We start from the raw sequence: 27962 nt of genomic DNA on the forward strand, positions 1-27962 counted from the left end.
AAGGGACAATCAACAACAACATTAATTATTAGTCTACTGAGTGGAAAAGAAAAGAGAGCACATGATCTCAGCCTCATCGCAGATCTACTCTTTTCCTCCTGTCGATTCTCTCTGGTTGCCCTGCAGACGGCCGAAAGAAGTCACACAAACACCTCATCTTACATCGTCTTACATTCACCAGGCTTCTCTTTGTGCCCCCGACATCACGGTCCAACGGGTCTGATTCCTCCATTCTCTCCGTGATGACGGCAACTTACAGGTCTTACTTGCAGCCAGCAACATGGCCGCCTGCTTATCTATCTGGCAGGGTCAGGGCATGCTTCCTGAAATTCTACTTATGACGGAGTAGGATGTGTTGACCAGGAATCAGGCAGTAAACTCAAATAATTGGTCACCAGAAAATACCCAGTGCAAATAATAAAAAAGAAAAAAGTAAGAAACATGCTAAATCATCCATGGTATATTTTGTCCTCAGCCCAATAAAACAGGAAGTAGTACGATACTTTTCACAAGCAACTCAGCGCGGTTGCGTCTTACGCTTCACCTTGTCCACCAGCTTTTTCAAATCATCCGACCCCGCGTCTTTCGAAGCCTGCTTCTTCTGCTTCTTTGCCCGATCCTGGTTGCTAGGCGCGTCCTCCGCATGGTCGTCCCGATCGCGCCGACGCTTGCGACCTTCCTCGAGCAGGGCCTTCATACCAGAAGTAGCCTTGAACTTGGGGTTGGTGGGATCGATGGCGAACTCGTGGCTCTCGAACAGTCGCGAGAAACGCGGGTCGGCAACCTCCATCTTGAAGTCATCCACAAGAGGCTCGGCCTGCTTGCCCTTGCCTTTACCCTTCTTGCCCTTCTTGCGAGCCTGCTTCTCGGCCTTCTCGATCTCGTTCATGTCGAAGTGCTTCATACCCTTGTTGTTCTCGTCCACCATGAGCAGCTCCAGCTCGGCGCGCTTAGCCGCGGCGGCGGCTTCCTCGGCCGCACGCTCTTCCCGTCTCTTACGCTTCTCTTCCTTGCGACGAGCAGCGGCGGTAGCCTTTCCATCGGGGTCGTCGAAGAAAGGATCGTCGAAGCCCAGGTCTTCCTGCTGGGGCTGCTCCTCGGCAGTGGGCTTGGCGTCATCCTTCTCCGCCTCACTCGCGTCGGGATCGTCGTCGTGCTTGTTACCCTTGAGTTTCTCCTTTCTGCGCTTCTTCCTCTCCCGCTCCTTGCGAATGTATCTCTCGATCGTAGTCTCTTCAATCTGGGGTTCGTTCTCAAAGACGCTGTCGCGGTTCGGACCGCCAGCAAGACCCGAGGTGAAGGTAACTTCCATCTCGCCAACGGGGCCGTCGGATTTGGAGGATTTCGTAGGTTCTGCGCCCAGCCCTAAGAGCGCGCGCATCCGCTGCCTCTCCTCCTCCTTCTTGGAAATGTGCTTGCTCGTACCTTCACCCTGCGTAGCGTCCATGACCTCGACGCCGCCCTCTTCCTCATCGTCCGAGCTATCACTCGCCAGGTAAGCCTTCAGATCGTTCTCATCGATATCCTTCCGACTACCGCGGAAAGCCCGAGCCTGCGCTTCCTTGCGCGACTTGTCCTCCATGTCCCAGGTCAACTTGACCTTACTGTGCTGCAGGGCATCGGTAACGAACTCGTTGGGCTGGTAACCGTCCGGGATGCGCTTGCACTCATCGCGGGGTCTGTCGTCGGAGAAATCGGTGTCGTCCGGCACGAAGCGGAGGTCGAAGAAGTTGGCGCTAGACAGATACTCGGCGCCATCAACCAGGTCGTAGACATGCTTGGCGACCTCCCTGGAGGAGAAGGTCAAGATAGCGTAGAAGTAGCGGAGACGCTCGAGCTGATACTTGCGGAGCTTGGTCGAGTTGAACTCCTCGCCTTTGTCCTCCTTGAGCATCGACTTTTTAATCTTCTCCTCTTCCTCATCGGAATCAAACTCCTCCTCATCCTCATCCTCAAACCCCTCAAACCCTTCCTCCTCGTCATCATCATCACTCCCCTTATCCGCACTCGCGAAGATCTCCTTCGGAGGCCCCTCCGTCTCCTCACGCTCCATCCTCTCCTTCCCAAACTCACTCGGATAAACCGAAACCTTCAACACACGTCCACCAGCAGGCACAAAGCTCGAGAAAACAGCCATCAGATCCTCAGCACGGATATTATCCCAATCAAGATTCACCACAGCGATACGATCCGTGACCTCACCGGTGGGCACATCACGCTGCTGCTTATCCGGGAACTCCAATTCCTCGCCACCGAGCTGCGCATCATCATCATCCTCACCCTCACCCTCACTATCCCCACTCTCATCCTCCTCATCACTCTCACTCTCACTCTCGTCCTCCGAAGAAGAGGAACCAAACCCGCCATCCCTCGCAGGATCATAAGCATCCGCCTTCCGCAACTCGGCCAAAACCTCTTCATCATCCGCCACACTACCCTCCACCTCCTCCCCTTCCTCATCTTCATCCCCATTCTCCTCCTCCAGCCGATAAAATCGCTCAAGCTGCTTCTTGGTGTCATCGCGCGCAAGCTTCCGCCCGTACCGATCCACCGCCGCGTTCCGCGAGAAGTCCTTGTCGCGCAACATGTGCGCGAACCGCTTGTCGAGCTTCACGTGCGTGTGTCGCTTGCTGGGCAGTCGGTAGCGCGGGTCGTTTTGGATGTTGGCGAAGCGTGGGTCGGCTGTGCATTCGTAGGGCGTGGTTAGCTTGGTATCATTCTGGTTGTCTGGACTTTCATATTTATGTTTCCCCCTGGGCTGGTGAAGGTGGGTATGGTGTTGTGAATGGGGAGGGGAGGGGGGACGTACTGATCACCGCGGCGTCGGTCTTCGCGCCGGGCTTTTTGCTTTTCTTTTTCTGGTCCGGCATTGTGTGTTTCGATGTGAGATTGTTATATAAGAATAGGAGTGTCGTTACTGTATGGAGGAAGTGGTAGGTATGAGTAGAGAGGAGCTGTGAGTCGGGTTGTGCTTTTCGTATGAGGAAAAGTTGTTGTAGTTGGTCGGAGTAGAGCGATCAGGATAATTTTTTGGCGGCGGAAAGCAGGACCAAAGATTCTTCGGTCGCCGGCCGGCGCTCTAGATGTGGTCCGTGCGGGGCTGGCCTTTTCTCCGACGTAAACTCCGGTCACTGTAGATCAGAGCATAGGCTTTTTGTTGGAGATTATGGTGCATCTGTTCGAATTGGGTTTGGGGGGGACTACTCGGAGAATAACTGTGACTTGATAAAGGGTATTGTCGAGTGTAATAATTACTTTTTTAGTTGTCTCATTTTTCCAGGCAGAGAAACTGGTGCCTCTAGGTATATATCCAGTAGAGATCCGAACTTAATTATCATTTTATGCTACTAGTACCTGCAGTGAAAATAATAATCAATTGAAGTCGTCAATCATTAGATAGTCCCAAGCTTCCTTCAAACTACATAAGCAGGCGCAGGATGCTCAAGCGTGTCGTAGCATGGCGCAGGCCCCAACCCGTTCAGTTCGCGACATTCATTCAGAGCCTGCTCAATATCCGTATACCCACCAGTCTCTCCATCCCCAGAAGACCCCAGGAGCTTAGGATGAAGTACATGATCCTGATACAACGGGGGTGGCTCTCTGATGTCATGAATCGTCTTATTGCAAATCGATCCATCCTGTCCGATCACGGAGGGTGTCATATATATGCAAAAAGGGATGGGCTTTGCAGTCTGTGCCGGAATCAGTACATGTTTCTCAAGCCAGTACTCTTCGTCAGTCACATACCTCGGTGAATATTTCTCCGCTGGCATCCTGGAACTCGGCACTAACAACCAGTTTATGGCTGATTTTGATCCGTTTCGTCGCGATTGTTTGCGAACATGAATCGAAACTCGGCGGTAAGCAAGCCAGCTTGCTGATGCACCATTCGGTGGATGCCGAGTCGCACTGAGTCTCGTCCGCACAAGGTGCAGGTAATTCAAACCGCTCAGTGAAGATCGTATGATTCTTCAACGATGTGATCGAGTAGATATTGTCCCGCGCCGATTGAGCAGCCGTGGCGTCCAAGCGGATGAAATGTTTCTCAGCGACCTTGATGGAGACGGCAAGGAGTTTTGTATCTTTTGTCAACGCCGTGAATTGGCAATCTATGGGAAACCGGGAGCCGAATGGGATATAATGACTGGGCATCGAGACTGAGTACTGCATCTTCTGATTGAAGCTTCCTCCCACTGTCTTCAGGCGTTGTTAGCCATATTTTACTCTGTTTCACACCCAACCAGAAACGAAAGGACCTACGTACCGGCGAAAAGTCTGACGTGAGATAGTTCGTCTCCAAGTCCGAATAGTGGTATATCCGGACTGGTTTCGACACCACGACATTCCTTCTGTAACGAAACGCGACAGTCGCCTCGACCTTGTACGAATGATAATTGTGCTTCACTCCCGTCACCGTCTCGAGAAACTTGCGTGTCAATGGGATATCAAATGGAAACTCGTACTGCCCTTCCGGCATGGGAAAAGAGCCGAGCGTCTTGGATGAGGCCAGCACTTGCTTCTGTTCGCATGTGCTTTGCACGCGGTCTTCGGCGATCATGAAGCCATCGCGAGGTCTGACAGTACAAGTAAGCATCTGACTGCACACCCACCAAAAAAAAAGTCCGGATCAGATAACGTACACATGGAGCATTCCTTTCAGTTTCACTTTGATGCTCTTGATGCGCACGCCTGGAGGGAAAGAAACGTTAAATGAGCCGGTTATCGAAGGACTCGTCGGTGAATTCCGTGTCTCGGGCATGAATATGCATGATTGGTCAAGCCTATAGAGCAGAAAAATCGATCTCATGTTAGTCTCCATGCAACGCAACGATATAAGCCCGGGTAAAAAATCATACTTGAGATCATAGCTGGTTATCTTCTGACGAAACATCAACAAGGATTTCTCTGAGCGAACTCGTATGGAACAATCTTGGTGTCGGAGCGAGAAGCAAGTACGCGCGACGATTATAAAGAATGAAGCGTTGGAGGAGATGCATTCTTGAACCCTGGCTTCTATACTTCTCCTTGCATTGATGGTAGCATCCCGCAAGCACGCGGACTACCCCAATCGGGGATAAAGCTCTGATCTTTTTCAACGCCATTACATCATGTTCCAATGAGGGCTGGAAAAATTCGTCACCGGAGCCATCCCTAGGAAGTTGTCGGGACAGGAACTGCTGAGAAAGGGTGGTGGTGTTCCTGGGTTCTGCGGCATCTCGACGGTTGAGAGGGATTTGTATGTACTGTGTGGATGCGTACTATGCCTGCTTGGCTCGCTAAGCGATCAATCAACTGTTGTATGCAGAGATAAGTCACGCAAGAGGGGCAAGCCACCAGATGACTCTGGGATGTAACTATGAAAAATGATGCCTGAGGATGCCAAGGCATGACTGGAAGGGCAGGTATTAGAGTGCTGATCACATGAGACCAGTGGGTTTGCGAGGCTTCCGTAGTCTGTCTCTCTTTCCCGCCTTTCTTCTTCCCCTTCCATCCCCCACTCCAACTACTACTGCAGCAGTACATCACACACACACATCCCGCAACCAATTAAGTTGAATCGTACATGTTTGAAGCTATTCTGATCTTGGTGGTCCGCTTCTTTACTTACGTACCTCTGACTGTCATGGCTCCCTAGCATGGTTAGTAAATCATTGGACCTGCCCGAATCAACTACAACCGGCATAGTCCTAGCCCTGTATCCCACAACACCTCAATTTAACATCAATTTGAAGACCCTTCAACAAAGGATCCGGATCAAGCCTTACGGGACCCGCGCGTAACCAAGATTCTCCGCCATGATGTAGAAGAACTAGGTGATGGTACGATCTGAACGACAGCAAACGTCATTCTGCGAGAGGACAGTACCGTCTCCATCACCGAATAGCGTAGTTTAATAAGCGGGCTCTCCACTCAGTATATATCATCAGACTCGGCAGATGATGCGGACTTCGCCAATTATACCACCTTTCTGCTTGGTAAGATCATCAATCGATGCCTGTCGATCAAATCTCCAGCCTTGAGTATGGATGAATGGGAGACCATAAAGTCCAAGCTGGACGATCGCAAGCCTCGCTTCCATCATCTTTCAATCCAATCCAGACCCCTGCTCTGAACGAGCAAAATAGCTTTCCACTCTCTGGGCCCTTCGAGATAGGCATGCTGAGAACATTCAACGGACCTTACTCCATGCTGTCCAACCGATTCAGCTTCAAGCCTTCAGTACTGCCACACGGCAATGATCATTATACGACTAGCAGAGCCAATACATCGGCCATTGAACGCCTAACGCGCATGCGCAACATGCATCTCCTCCGTGACAAACTAGATCACCACGCTACTGAGATCTGTGCTCTGGCACTGCCAAGCGACTCGGTCACAGTATGGGTCAGCGCCTTTGGCCCAATAGTGGTCGAGGGGCGAGTTGAGGTAGGATAGCTTCTGAGACTACTGAATGAGTGCTTGTCCAGCATAGGTACTCTTATAGCGGTTTGATTCATTGTGTTATTGTTGTTGATAGAGCTTGAAATTGATTGAGAAAAGAAGAGCAAACCACTACATCGTCGGCCTTCGACTTATTCATACCATCTTGCTCCCTCTTATGATGCAATTGAAACCCGGATCGACCAGAAAATAAGACAAGAGGTGGCTTCGTTCTTCGCTTTTCGTAGTCACTGCACATTCACAATACTATGAACTATACCAAGAAGGATGCTATTTGAACCGGGAAAAGCTACCCTAGAAGAAAAGGCTATATAGACCCAGAATAAAGCGAGAAGCGAGAAGCGAAGTATCCTGGCCGTGCTCCGTAAGGACAATTCCGTCATTGGCCAAGGTACAGACGTGCCAAATCGGCCGACATGCTAGTTCTGGATAGGCTACTTAAGCCGTGGAGTAGACAGATAGATCACAGTACATATCTCCCACCATACCTAGTACTGAAAAGACAATAGCCAACGAAGACAGAATTCGATCCCCAGAATCGTACGTCCATCCTTTTTCGCTGCCTCTTCAAAGATGCAGAACTAATCTGTATTGTGAAACAGCCGATTATTCGACGTCTCATGCTTCTAGCTTTGCGTACGTGTCTGTTCGTGACCGGTGGCCGACTATCTTGGTAAGCAGTTCATACTACCGCTGGGCAACTAGGCTATATCAACATATGCTCTCGCTCTGATAACTTTACTAGACAGCGATCATCGAACCTGTCCGCCAGACATTAACTGAGCTAGCTGATGATGTCGCCCAGGAAGAAGAAACGTCGAGCATCGAGAGATTGGAAGCGCTTAAGTCTGAGATCCACGCCGATAGACAGTTGAAGTATGATGCTGAGCCAAAGCACCCTGCCCCGGCCCTCTGGCTCTCTAATAACCAATAACCTTAACCTACAGCACCCACCCTCCCTCCTAACAGCCACGACGACATTGCAGTCTACAATACCGAGCTCACGCAGCGTAGATACCAGACCTGGAAGAACAAAGGTTGATGCCGACATTTTATGCGCACTGGGATACGGCAACAAGCTTTGAGACGGCCACAGGGCCTCTGGGTCTCGGATCCGGGATTTGCAGTCTGGCGTTGCGGACTTGTAAGCCGATGTCGTGGTTGGGCTTGCCTCTTGGGAAGATGAGCGGCCGAGGGAGACAGTCGAAGGGGCGTTGGATGCTAAGGCTCGTCGGTGGGCGTGAACGGGGAATTATGGCGTTGCATCGTTTTGTGATGGGAATGCTTAGATCGTTTTATACAATGGGGAGTTATTGTTGTTTTGACTCTTGTATTATTTTTTCCCGCTGTTTCCACTTTCATGCATCTCGTCATTATCCGTATGACTATGGACATGTATAGGACATTATGTAAAGGGTGATGAGCCGAAATAGCTGAGACATCTTCACACGCCAAATGTTAAGCCAAGGTGTTTTCTTTTGTAAATTGTCGATATATACTCTCCAGAACTAGGCCTAGCAGCCAAAGTACCTCTTCTCGATCCAGCGTGGCTCGCGCTCCTCTTCGATCCGGCCGACAACCACCCGGGCGTTGGGGTAGACGGCACTGAGTCGCTTGAGGCCGATCTTGCCGGCCGCACAGGTGACAAACACAATCCGCTCCTCGCGCACGCCGTGGTCGATCAGCACACGGACGGCCATCAGGGCGGCGCCTCCGCTCGACATTTGCGGGTCCAGGAGCATGACATTCTCGTGCTCCTCGATTCCAGGGGGTAGTTTGAGGTAGTGGAGCTCTGGCTCTTCGTTCTTCTCGTTCGTCTGAATGAGGACGCGGCCCGTGATGCAGTCGGGAATGGTCCGCTTGAGAGCGGTCTCGAGACACGATCCGCCGCGCAGAATGGCGACGGCGGAGACGGTGCCGGCCTGGTTCAAGCCGTGGTAGGAAGTTTCTTGCGGGGTGTTTACTTGCTTGGGAATATAGGAGGTTACATCCAAAGCCCTGTAGGGTGGCAGACTATTAGTCGTGTGTCTTGAATGGAAGCAGAAGGCTCACTTACTTCTCGATCAGGAGAGCGGCGAGGCGGTCAAAGTAGAAGACAAAGTCGACGTGCTCTGTGGCAGGGTCCTGCAGGATCGTGTTCATGCCGATGAACTGTGGCGTTTCTTGCATGACGACGACGTTGGGGGACAGCGTCTCTTCCGAGGCAATCAGCCCGAGGCGAGTGAGCTCTGCACTGTGCTTCTCAGACTTCTCGTCGAGATTGCGCTGGATGTGTTTCACAACCATGTCTGTGCGGTTAGTGGGGAGACAGTGAGGAATGACGGCTCGCGCTTACCAATGGCTGTTCTGTTTTCAATTCCACGAGGAATAATGAGATCTACTATATGTCAGCTCCGGTTTAAATAGACCCAACGATCATGAGCTCACCTGATACTGCTCGTTGAGGTTCAACATATTTCTTATACGAAGGCTTGACATAGGTGAACCACTGCTTGATGATTCCCTCAATGTCTCTTCCTCGCTCCCGGACATCACGCATGACTAGCAACGTTTAGCATTTGTACGATTATGCAGGGAGTTGAGGGCTTACTTCTGCGACCCAGGCAGATATCCATGTCGGCCTCTACGAAAATCTGCCAAAGAATTAGCGTAAATACGGACAGATGCGCACCCATGACCTACCTTGACATCCAACAACTCCATGATGCGGGGGTCATGCAAAGCCAAGATTCCCTCCAAGATGATCACGTGCGGGGAATAAAGTGTCGTTGTTTGGGGTTCCCGCTGGTGTTTGGCAAATGAATATACAGGAATATCTGCCTTCTTCCTAGTGGATTCGAAGGGAAATAGTCAGCTTCCAGAGCAGCGTGGGACTGGCGAGTGATGACCCCCAGAGGCGGTCACTGTACCCTTGTTTCAAGTCCCGCAGGGTCTGCACCAGCACGTCGAAATCCAAGGATTCGGGACAATCAAAGTCATAGTCATTGGCATGTGCTCTGGCATGCTCCTCCGGGGTTAAGCTTTTGTAGAAAGAGTCCTGTGCCACATAATTGTCAGAAACCAATCATATCGCACGTAAATTGAAGGCCCCGAGAACTGGATCGGTAGACTAAGTATCTAGTCGGGTAAAGTGATAGGTGGAAATGTACCATTACGAGGATCACCACCCATGGGAGGTTCAACGACTTGACGATCTCCATGGCCACGGAAGTCTTGCCTGAGCCTGAACTGCCCGCGATACCGATGATACTCAGATCGGCCCATGGTGGAGAGTACTTCGTATTCTTGTCCGTGGCGGACGAGAACACCGGCGAGATGGACTGCATGATATGAGTGTTCCTCCCCAAGGAATGGAGATCAGATAAGTGCAGAACCCCTGGATATCATAACAGGGGGAGGGGAGAGGAGGGGTGAGAGGGAGAGGGAGGAGGACCAGAGGAAGCGATAAGAAAAAGGAAAAAAATAGAGAGATTGAGGCAAACTGATTGTAGCGGGCGGAGGAGGATAAGCCTTAAGCAGCAGCTGATAAGAACGAGCGATACACGATAGACTGCCAAATCCGTCCAGTGATCGCCGCTTACCTTCTTCGGGATTAGCCGTGGTCCGTGACCTTCGCTTGCGGTGGTGGTTTAGTTAGACTGCGCTTAGTCAACACAACAACGTGACCTGAATTTCTTCCGCCGCTTTTCCTTATTTTCGTTCCCTCCGCCGCAATTCTTCTTCTTCTTCCTCTCTTCTCTTCTCACTCATCGCTCTCCTTCACTCCCCCTCAGAAGGACTTTCCCACCCCATGGCTAGCGTCTGCGAAGCTCTCCATCTTCACAGACCGCCGGTGGCTCAGGACCAGAGAACTTGATTTACTCAGACTCTAACTGCTATAATGTCATCAGCAAATTACGTATGCGTCCTGACGTGCCGTGCATGCGTCGTTGCCTGGTTTTAACAACGGGAAACAGATGTCTCCCTCTTCCCCAACAACAACGCCAACATGGCATCGGTTCGAGCGGAAGATCGATGAGGTGAAACCGTCAAAAACGTGAGTTCTTTCTTTTTTTTTTCTGTGCTGTCCCCTTTTACATGATGATCTTGAAAATCAAGTTGGGAATCTCTCTGAATCAATGTGAGGAGAAAATATTTAACTTGTGTTACTGAACCCTTATCAATACGCGATCTTTCTCATGACGTACTGCTATTGGTCTGTTGCTAACATGCTTCTGCTAAAGTGATATCAATTATCTGGTTATGGACTACCTCATCACCAATGGCTACCCGGCTGCGGCGAAGAAATTCGCGCTCGAGGCCAACATCCAACCTAGAGCAGATATCGAGTCGATTCAGGAAAGAGTTGAGATTCGTACTGCGATTCATTCTGGGCATATTCAAACTGCCATTGAGAAGATCAATGAGCTCAACCCTCAGGTAAGAACTATCTCATCTCCACCCCTGCCGTCCCTCGTATGATTAAATCAGTTTCATGCACCACTCGGAACAATCCTTCGGGATTTGGTCGATAAACACTCATCATCATCAAGAACTTTATATGACTTGAATTCACTTGCTGCCATATTGCTTCGCCTATCAGTCATTTGAGCATTTCGGCTGACTTGCACTGATTTAGATCTTGGATGAGAATCCGCCCTTGCACTTTGCCCTGTTGCGTCTGCAACTGGTTGAGCTTATTCGCTCGTGCACTTCCACTCCTGATGGAGACATCAGTCCAGCCCTTGAGTTCGCGACCTCGCAACTCGCTCCCCGGGCGCCCACCAACCCCGAGTTCTTGGAAGATCTCGAGAGGACCCTCGCCCTCCTGATCTTCCCTGCGGATAATCTCAGCCCGTCCCTAGCCCATCTACTCCAGCCCGACCTCCGTAAAGATATTGCCAACCGTGTGAACGAGGCCATCCTGCAGAACCAGGGAGAATGTAAAGAAGCCCGCCTGCGCAACCTGGTTAAGCTACGCGCGTGGGCGGAGCAAAAAGCCCGCGAAGCCAAACTGAACATCCCCGACAAGCTGAGCCTTGGCTTGGGGGAGAATAGCTCCACCTCGTCCAGCCACCCGAACGAGAGTAATGCCGGTACCAGTCAGAATGGCTCGTCCAACGACACCGTAATGACCAATAATGGGGACGTGGACCCTATGATTTCGTGATCACCCCGGCGGTGATTTTCGTCTTGTTGCTTGTTAGCATGGAGTTTGGGGATTTCTTCGGTTACTTGGGGCTTTCTCATCCAGCTTTATACTGTACCAAGGTCTTGGTCTTGCGATGTAGCTTGGAAGAGTGGTTCGGCAGCCTTTGACGTGCGGCTCTACAAATATACGTTATGACAACAGCTTTATGCTCTGATGGGGGTTAGTCATCGTGTTTCAAGGCCAAGCATCATCCTGCATATACTCCTAGCTTGGTGTTCTACATCCCGTTCAGTAGGAATGATACCATCTTCTGTGAAGTAGAAGCCAAGCATGTGCAGCTCCAGCTCAGCCCAGCTCCCAGCAACTCCGGACCTGATAGAAGACACGATCATCTCCAACTCAACTACTACATCCGATAAATAAACCAAGCAAACAGAAACCCGTAACAACGACCATCAGATTCAAAGACCAACGCCTCATCATGCTAAAACCGAGTAAACAAGCGACGCAAACCCGCAAACATCATTATCAACAACCGCGACAGCGACAGCATCCATCACAGTCATACAACCCAGACCGCAAGAACATATATACACTCTCCCAACCACCTTCACCACTCTGATACCCCAAAGACAGATCCCCTCCCCTCCCCTCCCCTTCACAGGTCCAAAATCCAAAAAAACCCCCCTACCGCCTCTTCGACCCCCGCAAGACAATCCCCCCAACCACACCAGCAGCCAACGCCAACCCACCCACAATCGCAATCCCCAGCAACCCCTCCTTGGAGACCTTCTCCTCAATCAGGGTCCCCAGACTGGCCGCCTGCAGGTTGGCCGGCTCCTTCTCGAGCAGCAGGTCGTTGTACCGGCGCGCCTCGCCGTAGTTGCCGAGCTTGTAGTTGCCCAGCGCCAGGTAATACAGGCATTCCCGGCGGCGCTCGGGCGCGGCCCGGAAGATTTCCGATAGGAGGCGCACGCCTTCTTGTTGGTCGGTGCGGGAGGAGGATTTGATTAGGCCCTGTTCATTTTTTTGGTGTCTGTGTTAGCTGGGTTGGCTGTTTGGGACTGGGGGAGGTGGATGGCGGGGGCAACATACCCAGGCGAAGTTGAATTTAGTCTGGATGCCGACGTAGTCGCCTTCTTTCTCGTACTGCGCGCGCAGGACCTGTAGTTCGGCGGGTTTGAGCGGGCTAGTGTCTCAGGAGTTAGTTTAGCAGTGATGAGTGGTTCGGGGCGAGGCTGTACCTCTCTGCGTCCGCAGCATCTGTGAGGAGAGTTGGTGGTTAGATTGCACTGTCCTGCGGGGAAGTTTGTTTTGATGGTGTGGTAGAGGACGAACTTACATGGTAGGTTGGAACCCATGTTTGTTTCTTTCTTTGTTGCGTTGTGTGTACGGTCAAGCGGATAAATATGATAGCGAAGCACGAGATGAGGAAAGAGTGGAATGCGCAAGCAGGCTTGAAAGATGCGAGCGAGCAAGCAAGCAGCAGGCTACTATCTCGAAATGAAGGTCCTCCCGTGACGGGCAGGCGGCGGCAGCGGGCAGTGTCGTCAGGTCTGTGGCGGTGCCGCCTTCCCACGCCCGCCGCTAGGCCGCATTCGGGCGTGGCGGTTGCTCCACCAACAATTCGCTGGTCCGTTCGTCAACATTGACTTGATATCAACTTCGGTATCGTCATCAAGGTTAGAATCACACTCAAACACAGTCACAGATACACAGTCAATACAGATACATCTCAGCAAAATGTTGCTCGACGAGAGCCCCGCTACCGTATGCTCTTCCCATCGCTGTTTTCCAAAGTAACAGAAACTGATTCCTCCCCTCGTACAGCTCATCCACCACACGATCGGCAACTTCAACATCCACCCAGACAGACAAGCCGTCACACGCATCAATGACTCCCTCGCAACGCTGCAGCAGTCGCGCGAGCTGCGCATGCGCGAGGCCGAGTCCGCGCTCCGCAAGCTATCGCGCCACCTCTCAGCCCTAAACAACCAGCACGAAGAGGCGATGGCGGCGCACGACGCCGGGCGCCACGCGGCCGAGATGGTCGAGCTGGACACGAAGAAGTTCCGGGTCGCGAAGGCAGCCACGGAGCTTGAGATTGAGAGCGAGCGATTGGAGACCGAGCTGGAAATGCTGAAGGAGCGGCTCGCGGAGCTGGAGGCGCAGGGCGTGGAGGGCGATGAGCCGACGCGTCGGGAGCGGGAGATGGACGATGCTACGCTGTGAGTTGATCCTCCTTTCTCTGCGGTGTAACTGCTGGAGGGGCAGAGTTGCTAATCGGTGATTCACCTGAACTAGGCTGCGGTTGAAGATCTACCGATCTCTCGGCGTCGATATTGAAGCGGACGAAACCGGCAACTTCAATAAAGCGATTATCCGGAATAGTCGCAAGGGCGACGTGCATGTGGTCAACATCGACCCCAAGTTCTCCCGGTTCTTCTACTCGAACTACTTCTGGTCGACGATGCAGGGTTGAAATGCTTGGTTTCTTGTTTCTTTCGTTATGGCGTTATTTTTGTGGGTGGTCCACTCGTGTCTATGGTTGCGGGCTGTGGGCGTTCCTTGCTGTATCTTACATGATTAATATACCCCCCCAATGATCTTATGTTACTGTTATATGTACCCTTCACGTAGCGTCTGTGACTGCCGCCGACTCTCCCTCCCCTAGCGGGCCCTCACTATACCCCATCAGCGCCAACTCGCGCAGCAAACCCAGCCGGTCCTTCTCGCACATAAGACTAGGGGTCCCGCCCTTAGCCCAGAGAAGGGGTTTCTCATCGGGGAACCGACTCTGGATGACGGCGAGGGCCTCGTAGCGGGTCTCCTGGTCGTTGGGGTGGAGATTCCAGAGACGCCACCACTTCTCCTCCTGGCGAGCCATATGGGCCTCGATGTAGTCCATGCCGTACAAGTCATGTCCATCCCAGGTCAAACGAATAGGCGGGGGGCCTTCCTCATCAGCGGTTGTGGCGTGTATCTTCGAATCAAGCAGCGCGGTATTCGTATCCTCCGGTAGAAACGGCGACAAGCTGTCCCCGCGAAACTCCTCCAGCAACGGGTCGCGGCCGTGCACGACCTCGACACCGAGCGGGGTAAGGCCGAGGCCTTCGACGGCCTCGTTCCAGAGTGCCTGGCGCAGGGAGCCGCGCAGGTCCATCATGAAGTAGACGAGGGGCACGGGGCTGTCGCGGAGGGCGGAGCGCACGCCCGGGGTGGCCTCTGCGCGGCCGACGAGCACGCCGACGCGCGGCCGACCGTCGGAGCGCCAGTGCTGCGGCATGCGGCGTGAGATCGTGCCCTCCAGCTCGCGAATGTGCTGCGGCCCCAGCCGGCGCCGGTGCGCCTTGCACTGCATCGCGACGTGGATTGGCAGCTCGTGGCCCGGTAGGTGCCAGGTGCCCAGCAGGTCCATGCCTTTGTCATCACGGCCGCCGGTGCGGTGCAGCAGGAGCGCGGCTCCGTTGCGGAGCTGTGCTTGCGCTGTGTATTCGTATAGGTTGCCGAGATATGTCGTTGAGGTTGGGGGCAGGTTGTGGCGGCGCGCGTATTCGAGGAAGCTGGGGAGGTTGTAGTGTTTGTTGCTGTGTGGGATTGGGACCATCGGGAGCTGATGGACCCGCCGCGAGAAGAAGGAGAGGGTCGATGTCATTGTGGTGGTTGTTTCATGTTTCTTTTTTTCTTGTTTCTGGGGAGCGGAAAAGTGAAGAGAGAGCGGAGGGCGGAGGGCGGAGCAAACGCCGAGCACGGAGGTTCTTATCCTTTCCTTATCGCGATTTGCATCTGATCTCTCCGCTTCCTTCACCTTCACCTTCACCTTCACCTTCTACACTCCACCTCTACTCTCCTTTTTACTTACCGCCATCCCTTTAAATCTCACAGATTAACCTCATCCTCTCACCTTACAATCCAAGAAATAATCAAAATGGCCGACATCCTAACCCAACTCCAAACCTGCCTAGACCAAGTACATCCTCCTCCCTTCCCCCCCCCCGAATCCATGAATCTCGAACTAACGCCGCCAAAGCTCGCAACCCAATTCTACGCAACACTAGGCTACCTTACAACCTACCACGACAACAGCCCGGCAACCTTACCCCCCAACAACGCCACCGCCGCGCCCGCCCTCGCGAAGATCCCCAAGAACTCGACCGCGCCGCCAGTCCCAGCCTCGGCACCGCTCGCCGCACAACAACAGAACCTCCAGCAGAACCAAAACCAGTCGCCGGCGCTCATCTCCGCGGCCCCGACAACAGCAGGCGAAGCGGGCAATACCGCGCAAGGGCAAGGGCCAGGGCAGGGGGCGGACCCGAGCCAGCCGCCGGCGCCGGACTCGCCGCGGACGTTTGCGGCGCGGCAGCGCGAGCTGGCGCGGGATCTGGTGATCAAGGAGCAGCAGATCGAGTATTTGATTTCCGTGCTGCCGGGGATTGGGGCCAGTGAGGCGCAGCAGGAGGCGCGGATACGCGAGTTGGAGGGGGAGTTGAGGGATGCTGAGGGGGTGAGGGAGGCGCGGATGCGCGAGTTGAGGGCTCTTAGGGGGCGGTTGGATCGTGTGCTTTCTGTTATGCAGGTTGGGATCTATGGTAATCGAGAATAGGGCAAGGTGAAAGGAGGGGGGTCCGGGGTTATCCCCCGGATGTCTTTATCTCTGGTATTAAAATGAGGTGGGGCCAGGGAGCTGAAAGAAAGGGGGGTTCGGGGGTTCTCCCCCGGGATGCTTATACCTCTGGAATAGAGATAGCATTGAACCAGGAAGTTGAAAGAAAGGGGGGTCCGGGGGTCCTCCCCCGGGACGTTTTACTCCAGTCTGTGTATGAGTGTGTGTGTGTGTGGAAAGAGAAGCATGATGAAACTAGTATTAGTTGGTGTTTTTGCCTAATCTAATGCTGTGTTAGAGATCATGTGCATCCAGACCTTCTATATGCTCGAAACCGCCCATATGGTCCAGCCCGTCCCTCGCTGTGTAGCTTTCTCTTGTGTGTCTCTGTATATGGATGCCGTTTAGATCCGACCCACCTTATTGCATAACCCATAACGAAATAACCACGGAATAGAAAAACGCCAGATTAGATAGATGTCCTTCCCTCTTTGCAAAGCCAGCCAATAATGAACAAACCCCGGGTATAGAACAGACACAAAAAAGAAGAAATAAATCACTTGAATAAACTCCGGTATTCACGCATGCGCTGCTCCTGCACCTCTTTCTTATCGAGCTTGCCGCGGTTCATACTCAGGTCGGCCAGCTGCTGCTTTTTCTTAGCCAGCTCGAAGATCTTCTCCTCGATGCTGCCGGTCATGATGAACTGCACGGTGGTGACGGGGCGGGTTTGGCCGATGCGGTGCACGCGGTCGACGGCCTGCGCCACGGCCGCCGGGTTGTACTGCGGCTCCATGATGTAGACCTTGGACGCGGCGGTGAGGTTCAGGCCCACGCCGCCGGCGCCGATGGTAGCCAGCAGCACGGTGATGGCGTCGTTGTGCTGAAACTCCTCAAGGGCTTTGTGCCGCGCCGACAGCGTCATGGTGCCGTCCAGGCGCGTGAAGCCGGTCAGCCCGTTGTCGCGCAGCGCGATCTCAATCAGGTCCAGGTGCGACGTCCAGGCCGAGAAAACCACGCTCTTGTAGGGGCGCGCCTGGCCCTGGGTCTGGCTCTGACTCTCCTCCGCCGTGGCCAGCAGCTGCGAGATCAGCGCGTTGGTCTTGGTGTGCGGGCCCTCGTACTCGCCCAGCGTCTTCGCGTGCTTGCGACTCTGCTTGGCGTGCGCTTGCTCCACCAGGTAGTCGTGTAGCCCGCCCACGGTGATGAGCGAGTACGCCGCCGGGATCCAGCCGTCGCACACCTGGCACCGGATGTTTGGGATGCGGCTCGTCTGCGCTTGCTCGAATGCAGGGGTCCACCCCGCGAAGCAGTCCGGGCAGAGCACGTCGAAGCAAGGGAGCACAATGGCCACGGCCGCCTGGCGGTCGACCGCGCCGTTGTCCGCGCTGGGCTCCTCGAGGCGTTTCCCGCACGTGGCACACGTGTCCGCTGAGGATTCCTGCATGAGCGTGAACATCTCGTATGCCTTCTTGTCGGTGGCGCCGCTGCTATCGCCCGCCCCTTCTTCTAGATCGATCGCGTCGTGCACGCTCATCCCCTTGATCCGCTGGCGGTCGTCCGGGTCCAGAAGCTCTTTGCCGTGCGCGCTGATTTGACGCAGGATCATCATCGCTTTCAGGATGTGGTGGTACATGCGGCCCTTCATCTTCGACTTCTCCTCGCCCGCGATCACCCGCATCATCACGTTCGACTCCTTGCGGAAGAACTCGTGCAGCTGCCGCTCCTTCTCGGAGAAGTTCAACATGATGATCATATCTTGCCGCGGGGGAAGGTCGATCTTATCCTTGACTCGCCGCAGCGTGAACGAATCAACAAGTACTCGCAGACTGGCTAGGACCGTAGCATCGCCCGTCTTGAAACGACTCAGGATGTGCATGCCGAAACGGGCGCGGTCGTCGTACGGATAGAGACCCAGGAATTTCGTGACGGAGAGCAGATCCTCGAGACGGTTTTGGATCGGAGTTCCGGTGACGGACCAGCGACGCTGCGAGTTCAGCTTGAAGATCGCCTGGGTCTGGGCCGCGCTCTGCTCGCGGATGGTGTGGGCCTCGTCCAGAACAATGCGGAACATGTTCATCTTGGTCAACGGGCTCACTCCGCGTTTCGCTCCTCTCCCTGATAGTTCGCTGAGGACAATGCTGTAGGTCGTGATGACTAGGTCGTACTTAGACAACTCTTCCACATCGTTAGTCCGGGACGAGCCATGGAACACGTAGTATGAAATCGCATCCTCTTTGAGATGCTCCTTGATCTGCGCCACCCAGTTGTTGACCGCGCTGAGGGGCGCCACCAGAAGCGTAGTCCTGGTATTGCGAATGCCCGGAAAGCTTTTGACCAGCGCCGGGTCGGGGGCCTGCTTGATCCATTCGCGGGATTCGTCCAACGAGGTCACGACCAGCGAGAGAATGCTCAACGTCTTTCCGAGACCCATCATGTCCGCCAATAGTCCACCCAGGCTTTGCGGAGGCTCTTCTTCAAGGACTGTGCCACTGATTATCTCACGGTACCTCCTCTTTCCGCCGGACCGGTAATCCCTCCGCCATAGAGAATTGTTGTCCGCCTCGTTGGGACCAAACTTGCGCGGCTTTTCCTTCTCAGTCATGAACCAGAGCGCCTGTTTCTGATGGCGAAGCAGCGGGGTCAGCAGCACAGAAGGGGGCTCCATTTCAGGCAGGTTATCATTACTCTGGAGTTGGTCGAACATCTTCATCACAGCATCATTGACCTCCTCGGCAGTGCGCACTTCATAGTTGACGCCCACACGACCCCGGGCGGCCACGGACGGCAGGAACGCAGCCTGAGCCCGTCGCATCTCGGCGTGAGGATTGAGCGTGGGCACACCCTGTTCCACCGAGATCGGCGACGCAAGCCAGACGTTATGCTGACCGAGGTGCTTGCCGACCAGCACAGCATCTTTTCGGAGGCCGTAAAGATTGATAGACGCTCGGTAGATCTCCGAGCACGGCGTCCATGGCCATTCGTTCTCTTTCCTACGCCTGAAATCCAGCCGCGCCGTGAGATCCACCTTCAGAGCGGACGAGTCGAGGAGCGGTGCCACAACCGCCGCTACCCTGGCATCAATCACGCCGAAAATCTTCCCATTCGGATCTGAGACTTCGATGCGGGCGTTCTGGCGCGATGGCCGATGCACCCCCAGTTTCATGGACGGCCAGTCGTGCGTCGAGTCCGCGAAGATGGAGTGCGACGAGGGCTTAGGGACCAACTGCGCATGGACAGTAGCCCCGTCGATCTTCCCATAGCAAACCCTCTGTTGACTGAGATTATTGGACCCGGTGACCTGGATTTCATCATCGTCGGTTGCTGCAGCTGACACATCTGCCGCGGAGGTTGGGTTAGTTAGCCTGTAATGCAGCACGGTCGCAGTCAACTCTCGCCCATACCTGTAGTAGTCAAGTCCACGACGTTCGCAGTGGACGAGGACGAGTCCGCCTGGTCGCGCCCTTCCTTCATCCAACCCCCCAGTCCAGTGTCTCCACCACCGGCAAAGTTCGTATTATTCTGCCCAGGCTTCCCTTCTTGATCTTTGTCTACCTTCACCCTCTTGACCGGCTGGCTGACACGTCTCTCGACCCCGTACATATTCTCAATGAGACTCCCATGACGCGCGTCAACGGCCCCGTCGTCAAGATGCTCCGAGCCGCGCTTCATGTTCATCCGATCATCGTCGACGTCCGAACTCGCGCTCGCGAACTCCACATCGATCGTAGGCGCCGCCTGGTATACCTGCGACGAAGCGCTCAACGCATTCCCCGATAGGGAAGGAGTCTGCGTACCAGATCGTGACGTCATGTTCGATGCCGAGTTCGAGGTCGCGGTCGAGGTGCCCGCCCTCTGATGCCGTCGACGCGGGCTGTTGAGGAGTCGATGTGCTGCGGAGGCGGTCCCCGCCGGCGCGATGGAAGAAGCGGGACTGCGCGGGGAGGCGGGCGTGGAGGAAGGGTCCGGGGGGTTCGCTGACAATCCTGGGGGAGATGAGTCTTCCGGGTCTGATCCATTGGTATTAGGGGAGAGAGGAGGGGGAGGGCAAGGGCAGTGCAAACTCGAGGGGAGGATCGAGGACTGCGGTCCTTCGTCGTCGTGCGGGGGCTCCACCTCGGGTGAGGGGTCTGGGTGAGGAGAGGAGGAGGAGGATGATGATGATGCGGGTTCTTCCGGGAGAGAGTTACCGTTCTTGTTATGCAATCGCTTTCTGTACGCCCGGGGGTCCAGCAGCATGGCGGCGTTGGAGGAGTCCATGGCTGTCAGATCGAGTCTCCTTCAATGGTAACCAGCGGAACACGCGCGCGGGCGTAAGGTAGATCCTTGAGGGGAAGTATCAAGATCGCAGAAGGTACAGTCGATAAGGGAGTACTGAAATCATCCAGGGTAGCTGTGCGATGGGATTCTGGTACAAAGTTGAGGGCAGGCTAGGTTGGTGATGGTGGTCAGGCTGAGCATACACCCCGGGGAGTGGGAGTCCGGTGGCGTCAAAACGAGGGACAAGTAAGGGCAGGCGACAACATCAGATTGCTTTTATCGCGTGAAGACGTTGGTAACGAAGACCGAAAAGTAAGAGGAGAGAGCAGTGAGACGAAGGTGGTAGTGAAGTGAGAGATGAGAGACGGAGGGTTGGATCCTCGACGGTGACGATGGTGGGCGATGCCAAGAAGTCGGCGATAGATAAGATTGCGGGCGAGTCACGAGTGATGTATAGAAATTAGTGTGCATGTGTTAACAGCAGGACTCGAGATGATTGCAGAGAAACATTAACTCTATTCTTCATTTTCTTGTTCTGGGAACTATATACTCAAAATAAAAGATTATATACGGAGTGTAAGTCTGAAATATGATTAAGTCTCACTCAGTATCCCCCGGTGAAGATCAACTTCCATTGTCTATGACACTAACCCGCCCGATGAGATTTTTTCAACAGCCATACCCTGCGAATCAACATAAAAGGAACTCCTCATGCCAGATTATCATAATACACGCTAAATGGGGTGATGAAGAAGAGGAAGAGGAAGAGGAGGAGAGGAGGAAGGAGATGATGAGAATATAGGAAGCGTAGTAGAGAGAACGTGCAGGAAATCCAGGTTTAACACCAGGTAAACACCGGATTCTTGCTCTTAACGGCCTCGAGCCGTTCGACAATCACTTTACGTTGATTGCCTTCCATGCCCTCCGCGGCGGCATATCCGAGATCACCTTCGAGATCATCGCTGCTCCAGAGCAGATGGGCTTGGCCGCGGTTACTAGAGATTGAACTGTGTTTCTGGTGTCGAGGACCTGACCGGGGAGGGAGCGTCGCCCAGCTGCGTTCCAGGTTTCTGCCATGGCTCAGCTCGTCAATACTGTCACGGCCATATCTGTCATCCATAGTGACTGGACTTCCGGACATCGCCCTGCCATGGCCGGATGCGGAGCCACGGCCTCTGGAGAGTTCGAACCGGTTGGGGTTTGGCAGCTCGTTCGGAGGGGAACTGAGCCCGAGAAGATCGACCTCGGGACCTGAGCCCAGGGACATGGAGGCACCAATGTCCATTTCCTCGTTATCGGGGTCATAAGTGCTATGTTTATCGTAAGTTTCGTAGCTCTTCACTTTTCGTCTCTGTGCCTCCGTTGAGGGGCCACGGAGGGGGATGGCAACCGGCACATCCACAAGATCATCCCAGACACAGACACGCGTTCTTCTCGTCAGTTCGAGTGGGCCGTGGTCTGAGTGCTTCAAGGTCTCTACCACATTCCATGCCTGGCCTTTCATTACAGCAATTTGTCTCGCAAACATGCTCTCCTTGAAGTCGTCATCCTGCGAAAATACCCGCCGCAAGGCCATCTGCGTGCCACTCCACCAGGCGGTCGAGGTCAAGAGAGGTAGGAAATGATCACGAGTCTTCTGCGAAAAAGGTTGACCGATCAAGGATACGGGAAGGAACAGCCAGCCGAAAGGGAAGCTCCGCCACTGAGGGAATATTAGCACAAGTCGGAAAGGCACCAAGTATCACAGTTCGAGATAGAACTTACTGCATCAGGATGTTTCCATGGCCACGACAAACTATTGTCAATGGCACCGATTTGGATGGTTGCATGAGGCTCGGTTGTGTTCAAGGGAGTGCCCGTGCGACTCACGGCGAGCATTGTCTCACGTCTTCGGTAGGGGTGAGGCGCAGTTGTCGCCCCGTCCGCATTGACCGGTACTGGGCGCGCAGGAGGCATGTCATCGTCATCATCTTGCTGCTGCTGTTGCACTCCATTGGGCTTTGGTGGGTCGGCGACGATAGAGACTTCCTCGGTTCTCCAATCGATCTTGATCATCCAGTTATCTAAACCTCGGTCGGTGTTGCGCATGATATAGTCCAGGATAACGAGCTTCTCCAGCTCTTCCCTAAATGACTGCTTCAAAGTTTCCGTCCAGTAGAAACGCCGCTCTCTGCTTTCCTCGCGTGGCGATGGAGTGCGCGTTTGACCATCGTGGTATTCTTCTTCATCTTCATCATCCGAATGCATCCCAGAAGGGCGACACGCTTCATTCCAAGGCCGCTTCTTCCGCTTGGGAGCGTCCTCTGCTCGGAAGCCAGTGTTTGTCTGATCAGGCCAGGGATGGTCACGCAAGAAAAGATTCGCATCCTTGTAGCCCTTAAGAAAGACCTGAAAACTGCCGGCCTTGGGCGGGAGGGACTTCTTGCCCATCCAAGCTTTTCTGCGATCCCAAAAGTCGTAAAAGAATGACTTGGAGGACAGCCAGACGATATCGGTGTAAGGGACGAGATTCGTTTGTAGTCGGGAATCGAGGACATATGCCGCGGCCTCGGAGACATAGGACAAGTTGGGGATGAGACAAGCGCGACCAAAGAAGCATGGGAACAAGTTGCGGTGAATCCATTTGGTCCACTTGGGGTTGCGGGAGGCATATGGTTCTTCATCCTTGGGTTTGAAGACTCCGACGACCTTGCCTTCGCTATTGCGAGCGAAGTAACTGCCGGAACTGCCCTGGGAAATCATCCGGGGATGGACGCCCATCTCAATGGCGATGCGGACACTCTCCACAACCTCTTCGAACTCCTCTCGAGCTCTCCGCGCAGCGCCTTCGACTTCGTCTGATTCGAGAACCTCGGCAGTGACCGGTCGCACGCCATCGGGCGCTTGGAAGACTGAGTGGTAGATCTCTAGCTTCTCCTCCTCAAGTGTCTTCCCCTTGACCCGATGGATCTTGAACTTGGAGGCAATCTCTTCCGCCCACCGCTCTAGGCGCGCATTGATGGCTTTGATGTCGACGCCTGAGTTCCTCCGTCCCCGGCGGTGATATTGTCCACTAAGTCTGCGTCGCGGTTCGGGAGGCGAGGCCAAGCCGGTTCGAGCGGAAATGGGGGCATATCGAGGGGCGGATTGGGAAATGGTGTTGGAGTCGTGTTGTAGGTCGTCATCGTCAGAATAGTCGTACGGATCGTGGGCTCGGTCTTCTTCTTCCTGCGCCAAGCGGGCATACCCCGAAGTAGCGGGTCGATTCTTTGGCATGGTGGAAGGCGACTCTGTTCTGGGAGGGGGCGGAGGGGAGAGGGTGGGTTTAGGAGTGCAAGGACCGGAAGGCAACCACCATTCAATTCATGTGAGAGGTCAGTCAGGAAGGGAAAGAATTATAAATAACCAGGCATGAAATGAACGAAGAGAAAGAAACAATCAATTAATAAGAAGATGAGCAGCGGAGGACAGAGTCAAGGCATTAGTGAGGACGGACAGCAACAGAAACGCAAATGAAACTGGCGGGTGGTGGAAATGGGAGGTGGAGGTAAAGTAATGGAAAGCGGGTGAGGGAATGATTGGGAATGAATGGCTGTCATCTTCTTCTTCGTCGTCGTCTTCTGTTCCGGAGAAGCAATACGGCTGTGGCTTGTCTGGCTCAATTTACGGAGATACTGTACCAATACCATCCCCGGTCTACCATCCCCATCCCCAATTGGGTCTGAAGCCAGCCAGGGTCTTGCGCCCGCCACATATCTGACAGTACGATACAACACCGCCACGACACACTTAAACTGATAGACCAGGCCAATTGCCCGGGCTCCACCTAAGCTTCATGAACTTCGAAGAGCCCCTGAATGATGAGCATCGAAGATGACGCATTGGGAGGAGACACAAGAGGATTGCTGCGGAGTCCAGAACAGCAGCAGCAGCAGTAGTAGGAGCATCAAAGGACCAACCCCGCCGGGGCCCCAATGTAGGCCAATTGATGTGGTGGGATAGATACTTCCAGTCACCAGTCAAACTATTCTGTCGAAAAGGAAGAAAGAGCACACGTGTTCATGTAGATATAAAGTGCCCGCCACTGATCTGAAGCCCTACTGGGCCATAGGTACTGTAAGTTCAATTGACCACACATTTGGTTATCGTGCTGTGCGGGAAACCGGTTTCATCGAGCCCCGAAGCCAAGTAGCGATCCATTTAGGGTACAAAACACCTAAACCTTTGTTGAAAGCTTCGGGGGACCAGATGGACTTCCAAACTGCAAAGGGGCATGCAGGGGCACGGCAACAACATTGCCAGGACTCATTCCGGGCCACGCTTATTAGTGGTCATGGTGGTAGTAGTTAATCGATATTTTGAGATAAGACACGAAACCTGAGACAGGGAAATCGATTGTTTGAAAGTACTGTACCAGTAGTTACACTAAGTAACCCATGACGGCATCATTTAATGGCCAAAATCAAGAAGGAGACTGAAAAGCATAAGTTAATAAGTACTAAAAAGAGTGATTAAGAAAAAAAGAAAACCAGATTGGGTCCAGCCCCAGCCCAGCCGCCGTAAAAGGGCATTTCCTCACTCACTCAGTCTGCAACAATCGATAGCCTCTCCGGCCCAGGCGCGATAAGTAGGCAATCAATCAATCTCGTTCCCGACCACCCCCAATCCCATCGTCACGCTTCCCTCAATCTCACCTTCACCACCTCGTCCTCTCCCATTCGGCTCCGTTCCTCCTCCATATGATCACCTCAGAGGTCTCTCAATCAACCTAATTGATGGTCTCTCTTGCGCTACCCTCTCTTTCTCGTCACTCTTTTCAGTTGTCGTTCTTTGGGTCGAGTCTCATCGTTGTGTCTCTCGGACAGCCTCGCTGAGATCTTTCGCTCCTTATCCGATATACTTGCTCTGTACGTCGCCAGTTCAATCCGATCGCGATAAACCCTAGATCACGCGGGGAAAGGATCTTTTAGATCTTGGATCGGACAATTCATTTCGGCGGGCGGGACATTACAGGAAGACATTCCAGATTATTCCTCCCTTTTTTTTCCCGTGGCTGGTCTTCTTCCACAGCGGCGCGAATCCTCCCTCATCCATACAACCCTCTACGTCCTCGACGCGAAACGGCTACACTTGCTCGCAATTCGGTCAATTGAGGCCGGATTTATAGTCAACCCTCGACGACAACCTCCACGGTGGCTTCACTCCTCTTCCGGGCGTCGCCCATCGACCCAGCCCTTCGACCTCCGTCGCCGTCGAGTTCTCAGTCCCACGAACCGGCCTACAATCAAAGCTCATCCTCGGGGGACAGTCAACTGGAATCGCGTCAATCCACATCGGATGCTGTGACCGGGACTTCTTCCGCATCGTCGCAGTACTCAGGAGCTCTTCCGGAACTTAGCTCGTTAGACAAATTCACCCATAGTCCCGGTAGTAGCAGCAGCAACGGCAGCGCCTTCCCCAGCTCACTCGGTCCTTCACTGCCTGGATTGTCTGCGCTGGCATCGGTCGCGTCTGCGCCCACCTCTAATCTGCGGTACGTATCCTTGCAGCTTTCCTTCGCCAGGCAGATCTCGAGACCTTGAAACTATGAAACCGGGTGTGTTGAACAGGTTCGTGGGGTCTCTGGTCACAGTCTCTACAGGAGGGGGAAAGGGAGCGCTTCATCGCGTTGTAAGCACGGTCTTGTTTTTTTTTATTTTTTGCTGACGGATCTTACGTGTTCAGAGCGTCGAGTAGCAATGCGAATCACGGGATGGCCAATATGACCTACGCGACATCATCCCCAGCGGCCACCACTGGTGGGCAAGGCAATAACCCTGTAAGTAACTACTATTGGAGTGTTGGGCTTATCGCGACGGGGAACGTTCTTATCTTCGCACTGCTGAGGAATTTTCCCGACCTCTTTCCACTTTGACCCGGAATCCCCTCGTTTCTTTTTCGCTCCCAATCTGCTGTTATCAGCAGCCGCTGGGGTCTTGGCGCCGCACCACCTGTGCCTTATCGCTCCAGCCCATCAAATCTCTCCCGATCTTATCAACCCAGCGCTCTTCCTCCTCCATCCACTATCAGCGCCGTCTCCTCATCTTCCTTATCCCCTTCCTTTTCTCTACCGCCCCGTTCGCTGTCTTGAAGACCATGGCGACCACATTGGCTGATCAGAAACATTCTCAATCACAGCCTGTGTGCCAGAATTGCGGCACTTCCACCACCCCCCTCTGGCGCCGAGACGAACTGGGCTCCGTGCTCTGCAACGCCTGTGGTCTCTTCCTGAAACTACATGGGAGGCCTCGGCCGATAAGCCTAAAGACTGATGTGATCAAAAGTCGCAACCGCGTCAAGACCGCCGGGCAAGGCACCAAGCGTAAGGTGAGTACTGGACTCGAAAATTTTTCTTATCCTTGACGTTGCTTCCAAGATAACGGTCGCTAACCTTCCTCGTCTTCTCTATTCTTTAGTCCGGCGGGGCGATCGATACCAATGGCCTCTCTGCCTCCAGGTCCGAAGCAGGGACCCCTCCTCTGGGAGCGCATGGCAATCGTCGCGCATCGCGGAAGACGTCACCGGGTCATTCCGACCGATCCAACTCGCCGGTGCCGCGCACGGAAACGCCTGGTCTTCCCCAAGTGCAACAACCACACACTCAATCGCTGCACAATTCCAATATCGCCCCGCAACACATGTTTGACAGTGTGACCATTGGGGATCATGGCATGAATCCGCCCAATTCGATGCCCTCAGTCCAATTGCGGCAGCCCTCCCCTACCGCGACCTCCGCGGCTGGCGAACGTCATCCCGAGTCTCCCCAGACTTATGAGGGCCTTCTAGCGGCCAACACATCCCTGAAGACGCGCGTGAGTGAGTTGGAGTTTATCAACGAACTCTTCCGTGGTCGCGTTGCCGAACTCGAGCGGAGCGATGCCACTGCTCGCCGGTCCGAAATGATCGTTCGCGACTCGGAAGTCCGGCTGCGACGGTCTCTCGAAGAGGCCCAGCGACGCGAGGACGATCTCAAACAGCGCGTGGCCGATCTCGAGCGGCAGCTGGTTGACAAGGCCACCATCAATTCCACGAACAGCGACAGCCCGGGTGAACCTCTAGCCAAGAGAATGCGATTGTCAGACGTGGTTGAACAACCAGCCGAGTCCCCGACCAAATCGCCCAAGAGCGTCTAATCCCTGGAGGAAGGTTCAGTATGTTGGACGGAAGCGTCTGTGCTGTCAATCACAACGTGTCTCTGCGCGTTGCTGAGATCTCTGATCTGATCTTCCTTGGTCTTTTTGATACCCTTTACGAGTCTTGTCATTGGCTGGTTGTATATCGGATTAACTAATTGTACCCTTCTCTTTGGATTGATGTTTTATTTTCATTCTCTGTCTCACACCCTTTCATCCATTTTCTCTCTGCTATATTCTTAATTCCGATATGGGACGGGGAAAGATCGGTTGGAACTCATCAGCACGACGTTGGCACGCAGTACAGAATCTGCAGGCAAGTCACAAAACACAAAAGCGAGAGAATTTTCTGCCACGACCAAAAAAAGGAGAACGA

General features: G+C 53.8%; 8 protein-coding genes across 8 annotated transcripts; 4 read left to right on the forward strand and 4 right to left on the reverse strand.

Annotated features, from left to right (window-relative positions):
• Positions 1-517: 517 nt before the first annotated feature.
• Positions 518-9767, reverse strand: BO97DRAFT_433306 (pre-rRNA-processing protein ESF1; the record flags this gene model as incomplete). Its single annotated transcript, XM_025697591.1, has 8 exons — positions 518-2682; positions 8081-8439; positions 8498-8729; positions 8869-8982; positions 9120-9123; positions 9190-9268; positions 9351-9478; positions 9591-9767. 8 exons carry the CDS (start codon positions 9765-9767, stop codon positions 518-520), a joined length of 3258 nt encoding a protein of 1085 aa, XP_025552905.1.
• Positions 9768-10181: 414 nt separating this feature from the next.
• BO97DRAFT_387630 (uncharacterized protein) lies at positions 10182-11590 on the forward strand (the record flags this gene model as incomplete). The annotated part of the gene is made up of 4 exons (XM_025693600.1): positions 10182-10477; positions 10665-10860; positions 11060-11487; positions 11524-11590. The coding sequence occupies exons 1-4, from the start codon at positions 10398-10400 to the stop codon at positions 11588-11590; spliced, it is 771 nt and encodes a 256-aa protein (XP_025552906.1). The 5' UTR covers positions 10182-10397.
• Positions 11591-12236: 646 nt separating this feature from the next.
• On the reverse strand, positions 12237-13081 carry BO97DRAFT_366042 (mitochondrial fission 1 protein). Its single transcript, XM_025692604.1, has 4 exons — positions 12915-13081; positions 12817-12835; positions 12668-12761; positions 12237-12589 (listed from the first exon to the last, which is right to left on the reverse strand). Exons 1-4 carry the CDS (start codon positions 12931-12933, stop codon positions 12260-12262), a joined length of 462 nt encoding a protein of 153 aa, XP_025552907.1. The 5' UTR covers positions 12934-13081; the 3' UTR covers positions 12237-12259.
• Positions 13082-13244: 163 nt separating this feature from the next.
• BO97DRAFT_366045 (Spc24-domain-containing protein) lies at positions 13245-14171 on the forward strand. The gene is made up of 3 exons (XM_025692605.1): positions 13245-13342; positions 13403-13800; positions 13877-14171. Exons 1-3 carry the CDS (start codon positions 13316-13318, stop codon positions 14052-14054), a joined length of 603 nt encoding a protein of 200 aa, XP_025552908.1. The 5' UTR covers positions 13245-13315; the 3' UTR covers positions 14055-14171.
• A 33-nt stretch (positions 14172-14204) lies between these two features.
• On the reverse strand, positions 14205-15227 carry BO97DRAFT_341811 (uncharacterized protein; the record flags this gene model as incomplete). Its single annotated transcript, XM_025691649.1, has 2 exons — positions 14205-14555; positions 14652-15227. 2 exons carry the CDS (start codon positions 15225-15227, stop codon positions 14205-14207), a joined length of 927 nt encoding a protein of 308 aa, XP_025552909.1.
• A 171-nt stretch (positions 15228-15398) lies between these two features.
• Positions 15399-16245, forward strand: BO97DRAFT_404564 (med21 domain-containing protein). The gene is made up of 2 exons (XM_025694987.1): positions 15399-15542; positions 15603-16245. Exons 1-2 carry the CDS (start codon positions 15501-15503, stop codon positions 16173-16175), a joined length of 615 nt encoding a protein of 204 aa, XP_025552910.1. The 5' UTR covers positions 15399-15500; the 3' UTR covers positions 16176-16245.
• A 283-nt stretch (positions 16246-16528) lies between these two features.
• Positions 16529-23971, reverse strand: BO97DRAFT_469440 (uncharacterized protein). Its single transcript, XM_025699842.1, has 7 exons — positions 22200-23971; positions 21290-22137; positions 19580-20388; positions 17011-19514; positions 16924-16959; positions 16809-16881; positions 16529-16778 (listed from the first exon to the last, which is right to left on the reverse strand). The coding sequence occupies exons 1-7, from the start codon at positions 23688-23690 to the stop codon at positions 16732-16734; spliced, it is 5808 nt and encodes a 1935-aa protein (XP_025552911.1). The 5' UTR covers positions 23691-23971; the 3' UTR covers positions 16529-16731.
• A 2468-nt stretch (positions 23972-26439) lies between these two features.
• BO97DRAFT_24943 (putative GATA transcription factor (AreB)) lies at positions 26440-27711 on the forward strand. The gene is made up of 2 exons (XM_025690839.1): positions 26440-26780; positions 26870-27711. Exons 1-2 carry the CDS (start codon positions 26550-26552, stop codon positions 27584-27586), a joined length of 948 nt encoding a protein of 315 aa, XP_025552912.1. The 5' UTR covers positions 26440-26549; the 3' UTR covers positions 27587-27711.
• Positions 27712-27962: the final 251 nt, after the last annotated feature.

Source organism: Aspergillus homomorphus (genome assembly GCF_003184865.1).
Source record: "Aspergillus homomorphus CBS 101889 unplaced genomic scaffold BO97scaffold_11, whole genome shotgun sequence".
Classification (NCBI taxonomy): Eukaryota; Fungi; Ascomycota; class Eurotiomycetes; order Eurotiales; family Aspergillaceae; genus Aspergillus; species Aspergillus homomorphus.

What these genes read in the sequence shown, in the direction of transcription:
- BO97DRAFT_366042 (XM_025692604.1), bottom strand. An exon ending in CTAAATTCAACTTCGCCTGG is followed by an intron (nt 12,590 to 12,667) that starts GTATGTTGCCCC and finishes AAAAATGAACAG; the next exon opens with GGCCTAATCAAATCCTCCTC.
- BO97DRAFT_366045 (XM_025692605.1), top strand. Translation starts at nt 13,316, where the DNA reads ATGTTGCTCGACGAGAGCCCCGCTACC. An exon ending in TCGACGAGAGCCCCGCTACC is followed by an intron (nt 13,343 to 13,402) that starts GTATGCTCTTCC and finishes CCCCTCGTACAG; the next exon opens with CTCATCCACCACACGATCGG. An exon ending in GAGATGGACGATGCTACGCT is followed by an intron (nt 13,801 to 13,876) that starts GTGAGTTGATCC and finishes CACCTGAACTAG; the next exon opens with GCTGCGGTTGAAGATCTACC.
- BO97DRAFT_404564 (XM_025694987.1), top strand. Translation starts at nt 15,501, where the DNA reads ATGGCCGACATCCTAACCCAACTCCAAACCTGCCTAGACCAA. An exon ending in TCCAAACCTGCCTAGACCAA is followed by an intron (nt 15,543 to 15,602) that starts GTACATCCTCCT and finishes ACGCCGCCAAAG; the next exon opens with CTCGCAACCCAATTCTACGC.
- BO97DRAFT_469440 (XM_025699842.1), bottom strand. Translation starts at nt 23,690, where the DNA reads ATGCCAAAGAATCGACCCGCTACTTCGGGGTATGCCCGCTTGGCGCAG. An exon ending in CATGGAAACATCCTGATGCA is followed by an intron (nt 22,138 to 22,199) that starts GTAAGTTCTATC and finishes ATATTCCCTCAG; the next exon opens with TGGCGGAGCTTCCCTTTCGG. An exon ending in GTTAAGAGCAAGAATCCGGT is followed by an intron (nt 20,389 to 21,289) that starts GTTTACCTGGTG and finishes CCGGGCGTACAG; the next exon opens with AAAGCGATTGCATAACAAGA.
- BO97DRAFT_24943 (XM_025690839.1), top strand. Translation starts at nt 26,550, where the DNA reads ATGGCGACCACATTGGCTGATCAGAAACATTCTCAATCACAGCCTGTG. An exon ending in GGCAAGGCACCAAGCGTAAG is followed by an intron (nt 26,781 to 26,869) that starts GTGAGTACTGGA and finishes TCTATTCTTTAG; the next exon opens with TCCGGCGGGGCGATCGATAC.